The 11,546-nt window shown below is 40.9% G+C and overlaps 1 protein-coding gene across 2 annotated transcripts in view; it reads left to right on the top strand.

Annotated features, from left to right (window-relative positions):
- Positions 1-458: 458 nt before the first annotated feature.
- Positions 459-11,546, top strand: part of PBX3 (PBX homeobox 3) — a 231,861-nt gene continuing 220,773 nt past the window's right edge. For both annotated transcript variants that reach the window (XM_030858661.2, XM_030858658.2), the window contains exons 1-2: positions 459-712; positions 1,655-1,728. In XM_030858661.2, the coding sequence (XP_030714521.1) occupies positions 513-712; positions 1,655-1,728 (274 nt within the window). In that variant the 5' untranslated portion in view covers positions 459-512. The remainder of the gene's footprint in view (positions 713-1,654; positions 1,729-11,546) is intronic.

Below are 11,546 nucleotides of genomic sequence, written 5' to 3'. Positions count from 1 at the left end.
CCGCCGCTCCCTCCCCCGGGGCCGCTGGGGCTCGGATCCCGCCCGGCCGAGGCGGCGGAGGCGGCGGCGGCGGCGGCCGAGGGAAGGGAGTGCGCAGACTGGCGCGGGGGGCGGCGGGCGTCCCGGCAACTCGGCTGGCGCTGAGGAGCAAGTTGAGCGGGGCCACCCGGCGGGGCGCGCGGCGGCGAGGAGGCGGCGCGGCGGCCGCGTGAGGGCAGCGGGCGCCGCTGCCTCCGCCTCCGCCACCGACGCGGAGCCCGGCGCTTCCGCCCGCCGCTTCTCCTCAGCCTCGGCGGCGGCGGAAGCCAGACCGGGCGCCCGTCCGCACCGCCTCAGCCGCGGGCCCCGCCGGCCGGGCGGCCCCCTCCCCGCGCGGGCGGGGAGCGCGCGGCCGCCTCCCCCTCCCCCTCCCCCTCTTTCTTCTCCTCCCTCGTCGCCGCCGCCGCCGCCGCCGCCGCCTCAGCCTTCGCCTCGGCCGCCGCCGCCGCCCGCTCCCGCCCGCGCGCGGCGGGATGGACGATCAATCCAGGATGCTGCAGACTCTGGCCGGGGTGAACCTGGCGGGCCACTCGGTGCAGGGGGGCATGGCCCTGCCGCCTCCCCCGCACGGCCACGAAGGGGCGGACGGCGACGGCAGGAAGCAGGACATCGGCGACATCCTCCACCAGATCATGACCATCACCGACCAGAGCTTGGACGAGGCGCAAGCAAAGTTGGTGTCGTCTCATTAAGCATCTTTTGTGTGTGTGCGGGAGCCGGGCCCGCGGCACAGTCGGGGCCGGGGTGGCGCCCGGGCCGGGTCCTCAGCCCGGGGCGGGGAACTTTCTCCGAAAACAGGCCGCCGGCCCGGGCCTCTGGGGGACTTGCCCTGGCGCCCCTCGACACGGGTGGGAGTCGGCAAAGTTGCTCTCGGGGCGCGGGACGGACTTCGTGCCGCGTGGATTTTGTGGGTGTCTCTCACCCGCCCCCCTAGTCAGGCCCTCTGGCAGCCCGGCCCCCTCGCATGGATTCAAACCTCCCGCCCGGACCCGGGTGCACGCCGCCGCGAGCGGGCCCCGGGCCGCACTTGAGGGAAGTGCAACTTTCTCCTCGGCCCAGGGTCCCAGCGCCCGGCTCCGCTTGGCCGCGGGACGACCTCGCCATGCGGGCGGCCGCCCCAGCCCGGGCGCTGGGCGCTGGGCGGTTCCCCGGCGGGTCCGGGCGCGGGCGGCCAAGTTCTCGGGAAGGGAGGGCCGCCTCGCAAACTTCGCCGAGCTGTCACCGCCCGCTGGCCGCAGCCGGCCGGCCGCCCGCGCAGCGCCCGCTCCCCCGGCGGAGGGCGGACTCAGGAGCCCCTCCACGCCGTCGCCTCTCGCGGGTCGCCGCCGTCTGCCCCCGGATCGCGGCTCCCCGAGCAGGTTCGCGTCCCGCGGTGGCCGAGACTGCTGACTGCCGGGCAGATGGGTCGCGCTTCGTGCGGGCTGGAGCTTTAGCCGCCGGAGCTTGTCGGCTGTCGCTAACTAGTCAACTTGAGTTTCGGTTGACTTGCGATGGTTCAAAAGAGCCTTCCAAAATAGGGGCCCGGAATTAAATATTGGGTCTAACTTAAAGGAAGGCGCCATATTATTCCATAGGTGATGCTAATACCTTTGTGTTTTGCTATTTGTTTTTTAAGGAAACATGCCCTGAACTGTCACAGAATGAAACCCGCGCTCTTCAGCGTCCTGTGTGAGATCAAAGAGAAAACAGGTAAGACGCTGCGCCCCGCAGTGGGCCCGGAGACCCCCGAGGTGGGGTCCGAGCTACTCCTTCGACTCTCCAGTTGAGAGCTGCTGCTTTTGGGCACCGCCATCTTTGATCATTCTTTCCTTCCCACCTCCTGATCGTGAGAAAAAACTGCAATAAATCTGGAGTCGATTTCTTAATTCCGCTCCTTGTGTAAAATGAAGTGTAGATGCGGACGGGTCTGGGTCGCAGTCCCCAGGCGGCCACCCCTGGCTGCAGGCGGGGAGAGGGCCGGGAGCGCCTGCCACCCTTTCCTGCTCCTTTCGCCTTGTTTGTATGTCAGTTTTTAAAAGGAGCAACGGGAGACTGGATGCCAGGGACCGAGACCCGGGGAGAAGCATATTCCGAACTTTGTTTTACGTAGCCTTAAGCTTCAGTTCCACAGATAGAAGAATAGATGCAATTGAACAGACTCCAGTAGCATGTTTGAATTAGTGTTTTAGTTGGGAATACTACTTTTAAGAAGCAGGAAGGGTAATGATATGTTTAGGCATATACAATGTATTTATTACATCTATTAATATTTTTATTAAATTTTATGTTTAAAGCCATTACATTGTAAGCATACTTAATATATTTTATGAAGTAGAAAAAGGTCCACAGGTGCAGGTTGAGCAATTTTTGAAGTGTTCAAGGCAGGGAATATATGAGGAGACAGCTTTTACAGAAGTGCTGGAATGAAAACTACAAATACATATTAGACAAATTTCTGACAATTCATTTCAACTTAGTTTCCTTGTTAGACTTTTTAAAATTGAAGATATTTTAGTCTTGAGGTGATAGTAGCGAGTCAAGTGGAATTAGAGATTTAATCTAGATGTTTTAGGTCCTATTTGGCGTTATCTTCCCTGTATATGGTGAACAAGTGTGTGTGTGTGTGTGTATGTATGTATGATGGGTATACAGTATTATAAAGTTGCCATTTTTTAAGTTGGCAAGAGAAAAGAAGAGAAAGTTAAAGTCTAGGCTATAGCAGTGTTTAAGTGGAGATATTTAAAAGGTTAAATGTGATTGTGTTTAAATTGAGTGTACAAATAATAGCACACTGTATATAATTGTTAGTTGGTAGGAGAGTTGCCCTCCTTTTAAACAGATTTTTCACCCTGCAATTCTATTCTGATCCTAAAAGTAATCAATAAAAGGTGAGGGGTTATTGCTGTGTATTAAAATATAAGCTAAAACCATAATTAACAACAAATTTTGAGAGCCTTAAAGAGTGCTTTTCCTGCTTTTCATTCACATAGTATGCATGGTTTCTTAATGTTGAGTGATTGTTTTTAAGATGTATTTTACTTTTGAAAACCACAGGCATTTAAAATTACTAACTTTTACTCTGTTGATTTTTAGCTACCTTTAGAAAGCATTGTGATTTAAAACATAGCTAATTTTTATCTGACTATAAAATGAGACATCAAGCATTAAATCTTGAAGATTCTCAGTTTAGAAGCCTAAAAGTGTGTAATTCTCAGTAAATTATGTTGCTTAATGTCCAAGGGTTTTCTTGCTATCAGGGCTCCACTTCAGTTTCTGCTGACAGCTAAGCACTGGGGTATTGACTATGTTGTGAATATTAAGATTGATTCAACTTTATACGGCTTTATGTTACTAGGAGAGGGGATTGATGTCCCTCCCCTCTCACCCCCTCCTCATGATTTGTATTTATTATTTTGCCTTTTTAAAGTTTTGGCCTAGCTAGCTTGAGAACCAAACCCAGCAAACTGCTTTTCTTGTTTAGACGTTTAGCAGCAGGCAGAATTCAATTAGGAAGCGTAAGTCCTCTAGTTGCTTATTTGCACAAGACTTAAGTTACACCATTCTGAAAGGAAAGTATAGTCAACCTCATGTCAAAGGTGAGTTACGAAAAAGAAACAAGCCTTTTCAGAGTCTGGGATTACTGGCAGAGAGAGCTTTGGCAGGGCGCTTGCTGTTTAAGAAGCAAGAGGTAGCTGACAAAAGAAATTTTTGTGTTTTGAAAATTGTTTGTGAGGCTTTCAGTGATAACTTGTAAATTAGATCCTCTTTTTGTGCTTTGGCCAGCGGATCCAAGTTTGCACGTTATCTCTTTTGTAAAAGCCAACAGCCGACAAAGAGTAAAGGCGGCTGTCTTGGGCAGAGGCATCTTCCTGCCAGCCTCTCTGAGCTCGAGAGGGACGGGATTTAAGTACTGAATGATTGATGGGGGTGAAGCTCTTTCTCTGCTTTCCTTTCTCCCCTGCTACCCATAGCTCCACCTCACTCCAAAACTAGTCTTAGAAGGAGACAGGGACGCTGGACTCAGAATCCTTGATTTGAAATAAAACAGCTGTGTAGACATTAGTGTTACCGAAGCAAAGAAACTGGGACAGCAAATTCCAGGCCTCCCCCCACACCCCCAATCTGTTCCCACAGTCATGCTTTGGAAACAGTGAACTTATAAAATAAGCATTGTAGGATATAATGTATATTGCATAATGCTTTAAAAAAATCATTTTATTAAATCTAATAACATAGTATCCAAAGATTAATTCTCTATAACCTAGAGAAAGTTTACCTAGTCATTTGTAATAGAAACTGGGAACATTACGTGATGACTCTATCCTGCACAATAGAGGGGTAAGGGGTTGACTAGTGGGGAGATGGGGGGTAAAGCTGTCCTTTCAATGGATAATGTCATTTCAGTTATGCTTTTTCTAAAATAAGACAAAATCATTAAAAAAAAATCCACGTATTTGTAGATCTGCCCAGTAGATTTTGAGGTTTCTGATCAGGCAGTGAGCACTGCAAGTTCTGATGCACATGAGGGATTTAGTTTGGAAAACATCTTTTTTCCCTCCTACCAAATAAGAAAAGGTATTTTTCCTTTTTGACATATAAATGAGTAATCTACCATAATTATATTTTTTTCTTGTTCAGAGATAGGAAAAGTATACTATGAGATGCTTGCTTTTTCTTGAAAATGTGTTCTTTCATAAAATTTATCATACAGTTATTTTGGGGCAGAAATATGTCATTGTTGAATTTTGGTATTTATGCATTTTGAAAGCACCTGAAAGTTACAGGCTTTAAAACAAGATATTTGTCCATTTTAAACTAAGTAAGCAACCAGTGAGGTAATTGTTGATATGTTAAGATTTCTTTCTCTCTCTCTTTTTTTTTAGCCATATTTTACCATCTATCTATCATTAAATATCCGTGATGCTATGAGGTCTCCTAATCTACATACTTCTTTGGGGGCATTCCCTCACATCTTTCTGGCCACCTTAATCTTGATTGTTGAAGTACTTTGTGAGAGGATTCCATCCTCATAAATCTGTCTTCTTTCCAAAGCCCTTAATTATGAGAGTTTGAATGAAGGAAATGGCTCTTTTTGAGAAAAAAATGTATTAAAAAAATTTTAAAATGAAAGTTCAACAGTATATAATCTGAGTCATATTGTTAAAAAATGTTGTGTATTAAAAAAAAATCAACATAACCTTTTCCTTTCTAAACGGTAGGTTAAAATACTCCACATTGATAGCTGCCAACCAAACTCTGATTTATTGCCACCACAAACCCTAAATAGCATTCATTTACTAGTAATGTCTAATGGCATACATGATGGTTTGCCAGATTTGTGGCCTTTGTGAGGCTTATAAGCAGGACTGACTTGGGAAGATCATAAAACTTAATGAACTTCTCTACTGCAGGAGGTGTCCGCAGGGGAAGAGAAAGGCCTGCTTGCCTGGTTGGACTGGTTGAAGTATTTTTTATGTTTAAGGAGAAGAAGGAAATTACTATTAAAAATGCTTTCCTTTTAAAGGAACCCTCCCTAGAAAGAGTCATAAGGATTTTACATATCAAAAGTGGATCAAGAAGGTAGCTTGTGAGTTTTTATATGCATTTAGAATATGATATATATGATTAAACTTTTTATCTTTACTGCTGTAAGTGTGACTAGCTTTCAGAGGGGTAAGGCAAGTACTCTCAGTCAACACCTCTCTATTTAATTCTGACTCTGAAGGTTTAGAGACTCATGGTGTCTTTCTGGTCTGTTTTCTTTTATTTTAATGCTTCAATATAAAAATTTGTTCATTTTTCTTCTTCAGTGCCATGTAATTCTTCAATTCCCAGTGTATAAAACCCAAATATTCCATCGAGTGAAAATTTAACAAGAAAGGTGAAAACTGTTATATGTGAGTCTAAATGTTATATATGTTGCGTACATTCTTTTAAGTTGCTCTTGAGATACTTCCAATATAGTTATCATTATTTGTTCCAAAGTTTTAAAAACAAATGCACTGTTCCATACATGATTCATTTTTGTGAACTTATTTTCTAGTTTTAAAAAACTTTCTATTATGAACAACTTCAAATGTAAAATATACATAGAGAAGAGAAACTTGAATCCCTATGAACTCATTGCCCACCTTCAGCAGTTAGCAACACTTGGCCAATCTTGTGTTCTCTGTAACTCCCACCCTTTCAAAATTATTTTGAAGCAAATTTTAATGGACCTTTAACGTTGTAAATTTCATATCAGTTTTAGGCATTATGGCTTGTTTACATTGGAAATATTAAATGCTTAAACGGGAAAAAATACAAAGTTAGTTTATCTTGGAAATGTCATAAATTGTATTGCTTTATTACAAATTTTTCCTCAGAGCAGTTTAAGAATATTTTTTGTTTTCTATTTTTATAGATTTGTTTAACTTACTGGAGCTTTTTAAGGAAATTTTGAGGGAGGATGTAAAAGAGTGATGTTTTTCTAACTTTCTTTACTCTTCCTCTCCCATCCTTAGAAGACAATACATGTAATACGTTCATAGACAACTTAGAAAAAAAAATCTTACTTCTCTACTGGTTTGGAACTTCATGATCTAAGGTATCAAGCAGGTATTATCTTTAAAGTATGGACCTGTCTTCCAACCCTTTTTTTTTCTTCCCAGTAAAAGGATATTGAACCCTATTGTCAATACTAACTTGATCTGTACAAGTAATTCTTTCATGCCTCAGTTTTAGTGGACTTCATTTTATTATAGATTTGTGTAGTTCTGGTTTTTATTTGGGACTTTACTATGTTATTTTATTATACTAATTTACATAATTTTATTCTGAATCAGAAGTATATTAATACAGTGGCAAAGGAAGCCTTGCCTTGCCTCAAAGAACACATTGGTTCACTGGCTTTCATAAAATATATGTGTGTATATCTTTCATGTTAGGATCCTTTTCCTTTTAATTAATTTTGCTTGTACTTTTAGATTTCTGTTTACAAATTTTGTAAATGGCTACTTCCAAGACATTTAAGTTTAATGTTTTATTTAGATTATGTATATTTTGATAGTCTATGGTGGCATTGTGTAGGATGAAGTTCCATGAAGTACGGCTATGAAGAATGAAAACCACATTTCATGAACCACACCCTAAATCAGTCATCGCTTTATTTTGTACTCATACCATTGAGGTATCTATTCAGAATAAATACTTAACGCATCAGCACCAAACACATCAAGTTAAATAAGGATTTTTAGATTATTTTTCCTCTATGTACACGTGAACAACTTTAGGTATTTATTACTTCAATATTGACACTATGAGAATTATGTTTTATTTGTTTTCTCAGCAGTCTTGTGTTTTAGCCATTTATCAGTGTGATCAGCATGATTTAGGTAGTAACTGACTAACAAAGCTTGCACACCCCCCTCCCATGTTGACCTTTTCAAGCATTTGCTCTACTTCAGTAGGCCATTTGAGTCTTTACGTATGAAGAGAGTAAATAATTTATATCACTGTGTAGTGTGAATTGGTCAAAGTTTTTTAGATCTGGCTAAAAGATTTTTTACGAAGTTATAGAAGTTAATCAGACACACAAATTGCTATCACAGCTATGTGATAGTGTTATATTTAGCAAATAAATTAGCAGGAAATGCTTGAATGAGCCTCTGGAAAAAAACCCATCTTTTTATATACCTTTAGACACAGAACATATTTGAAAATAAATTTCATTAATCTTCAACACTTGATTCTAATTACCCGCTTTGTAGGCAGAATAGTAACCAGAATCTCTTCTTTATTGTTATTTTTAAAATAGGCATATTCCATAAATATAAGATGTTTGTAGTTTTTGATAGTAACAGTAGTTTGCTTTGGTACTAAATTTGAGTGTATGTCTAGTAAAAAAAAATTGGTGTGATAGGATGTGTTAAGTTGAATTGGCATAGCTTTTTTTTTTAACTGACTATATCTACGTGATAGTAACTCATTTGGACTGAAAACATTTAAAAGTAATTATGGATAAAAATCATTGTTAAAAGTTTTGTACTTGTTTTCTTCAATTTAAGTGCTTTACAAATGTTAAGCTGTTTTGAACAATAACCCTTTTTGTGTGATCATATTAATGAGAACTTGGTATACAATGTATCCTTTTAATGCGTTGTTTCTTCACAATGTTTAAACCATTATTTGGGAGACTCAACATATGTTATGGCAAAATGATTTTTTGTTTTGTTTTGTTTTATGTGATACATCAGTTTTCAAAGCATATTTCTTATGCATCACAGTCCAGCAGGTGGCTTTTTACATTAAAAAATTAATAAATTTAAAAATCCCATAAAATTTTATTTCAAACTCAAATTAACTGAGAATGTCAACATTTTCTCTGTTTCTATATTAACATTTATAATAGAACAAATGGTTGCATATAGAAATTATCTGCAACATAATCTAAATTAAGATTCTAAACAGGCATTACAGATGCTGGTAACTTTGGCAATTATCATTTTGTTTGGTGAACAGTAGTAAAACAGTGTGCGGTAAAAGTGTTTAGAGAGAGAGGATAAATAAATTGAACAGTTTTGCAATGCAAAGTGGTTTGTGGTGTTTTTGAGGATTTCTTGGCTCTCTCTTAACTGCTATTGTGAGCCTGGAGCAGATTTCCCCATTGCTAATGCCCTAGAAGTATTAATTCACTTTGATATGCTAATTAGAGGGCATTATGCAAGAAATGAGATTAAGTGGCAGCATGAAGCCATTTGCCTGTCAGTAAATTGAGAGCTTTAGCATCAGGAGGAGCTTTGTGTTTTTTTTTTTTTTTAAAGTTTCTCTTGGTTTTGCATATAAATAAAATTGATTGAAAGGTCTCCAGAAGCTTCTAGAACATTGGTGGATTTCCCCCCCATGATTATTTAGATGTAATATTAAAGAATTTTTCTGAATATTAACTGACCTAACTGGGGATAACAAATACGAAGTTTTCATTGTGTTCTCTATATATGAAAGTATACTAAGAACTTTGTGTCATCTAGTCTTTTTTTTCTAAAGCCCAATTTCAGCAAAATGGCTAGTGAACTGTTATCACTTCTTTTCAGAAGTGTAAACTTGTATGTGTGCTTATGCACCCATGTCTTCAGTATAAACTGAACTTCATAAGAATATTTTTCATTGGAAAGGATGAAGAAGTTGTTGAATTGGGCTTCAGGAAACTATATTAAATGAGCATTAAGACTCTGACTTAAGTACCTACTTCTAATTGCTGGGAAGAATTAGAATTAATGGTTAAATTCTGCCCTTTACACAACCTGTGGCATTTACATTTCAGCATATATCTCTTGTGTTAAGATTACTGTATTATTTGATTTTCGTGTTGAAGATGGAGTTTCATACTTGATTCTGATTTTGCTTTTGTGGTTTAAGCCAGGCCTTTGATTTTCTCTCTATAAAACTACTATGTGATTTCCTATATATTGTGGGGAAATGCATGAGTGAATGCTGGGTTAGGAGTGGTGGATGGGGAGGAGGACAGAACTCTGGGCCTGTGAAAAAATTAAGGTTTCCTCAAATATGGAACTTCTACCTGTATAAACCATGCTAGGGATAGAATTTCCAATCCCAGGCTTAACTACAATCTGAGGTATGGTTAGACAGGAGAGGGTTTGGATCAAGCATTCAGATTGAGGCTTGCTTCTAGCGTCTGAATTCCACCACTGTAGCTGTGCCTCTAGACCCAACAAACCATAACTTCTCTTCAGAGCCGTATGGATTATTTAGTCACCACAGCTGCCATGCATACATACTACCAAGGCTGGCATCTCCTCCGAGTGCATGTATGGTGCTTGTTAATGTTAGTGGGAGTCAGGAATGTGCACACAGAGGGGGATGAGAGTCTCCTGAGACAAGAGTCCTGATTGTATTTCTTAGTGAAGAGGACTTAGTGTACCTACACATTAGCTGCTCTTCTAAATGAAATACTTGGTTGCTTTAAATTCTCATTCTCTTCTCAGACTCCCTTAACTAGTTAAATCAATGAGTCTTCATTAGTCTCTGATTACTTGCAAAATTTCATTTGAAACATATGAAGTTATTTTTCCTTTTTTTTTCTTCTTGCGGTACGCGGGCCTCTCACCGCTGTGGCCTCTCCCGTTGCGGAGCACGGGCTCCGGACGCGCAGGCTCAGCGGCCATGGCTCACGGTCCCAGCCGCTCCACTGTATGTGGGATCCTCCCAGACCGGGGCACGAACCCGTGTCCCCTGCATCGGCAGGCGGACTCTCAACCACTGCGCCACCAGGGAAGCCCTGAAGTTATTTTTGATTGAAATGGGAACAAAAAGCTTTTGAAACTGCATATTATTATTTTTTAAATGAAAGGTTACTACTAGCTTTCAGATGTACTGAGCCTTTGTAAATAGGAATTTATAGTGGAATTATGGGAGGGACTTTTGAAATACTTGAGTGGCATTTGATGGGGGAAATCACAGCATTTAAAGAAATATATATATATATGTATATATATATGTGAAATGGCAAGCTCATATGTGCACATTATGTAGAAACCTTTACTATCCAAGTGCCCTCAAATGAGGAAGAATTGACTTAGGTGGTCTCATAAGTTTCTTTCTTTTCTCCTCTCTTCTTTAAAAAAAAAACAAACAAAAAAAACCCCTAAGGATGAAGGTAGTTGGAACTCATAGTCAGATATATCATTTTCAACTTGGAATAGGAACTAGAACAGGAAATTGATTTTATATTTATTGTGAAAGCAAGAACTCTGCCACCGACTGACAGCCATCCATGTTTTAGTTTTGTGATAATTGTTCACAGACATTACTCTGCAGTTGGCCCAGATTATTTATAATGTTGATTCGGAGTGTTGGTCCATTAAAAGATATGTGTATAATGAATATCTTTAATTAAACCAAGTGATATTGGAATATTCTACATTGGATCTTGGGTCGAGGATTAACTGTCAGTTCTAGTAAGAACAAGTTACAATAGATTGTGCAGTGATTTCTCTGGCTTCAAGGATGTATTTATTACCATTTTTGAACAAATTATACTAACATGAAAAGTTGTGTTTGAAATGATTGTGTGTTAGATAAGGCGATACATTACAGGACTGGTTGGGTTTATGGAGCTTTATGTTGAGGTTTTCTCAGAAATTATAGCACAGGGCTGTCACTATAAAACCCACTGCTATAGTTGGTAATAACGTACAGTGAAGGTATTTTTAGATTTTCACTTGTTATTCAAATAAGTGAGAACCCTCCAGTTTTTCTCGTCATACTTCTTCTTTGGAATCAGTAGAGGAAAAAAAATGAAATTCTTTTAACTGTGTATGGGGTGTGGGTGCTTGACTTGTCTGAATTTCCTCCTGCTCACCACTTGTTAGAGCAGTGATGTGATAGTGAGGATATCCTTAGGAACTTACTGACTTCGTGGTTCCTGACCTTTCGACTCTGACCAAGTACAGAAACGGAATGCCAGAAAATGATGGACTCTATAAACATAAGTTATATTCCATCAGTGTGTTATATGAACTAATTTTTGA

This window comes from Globicephala melas, chromosome 6 (genome assembly GCF_963455315.2).
Source record: "Globicephala melas chromosome 6, mGloMel1.2, whole genome shotgun sequence".
Lineage (NCBI taxonomy): Eukaryota > Metazoa > Chordata > Mammalia > Artiodactyla > Delphinidae > Globicephala > Globicephala melas.
Note: the sequence above shows the minus strand (reverse complement) of the source record. Positions and strands in the feature narration are given on the sequence as shown.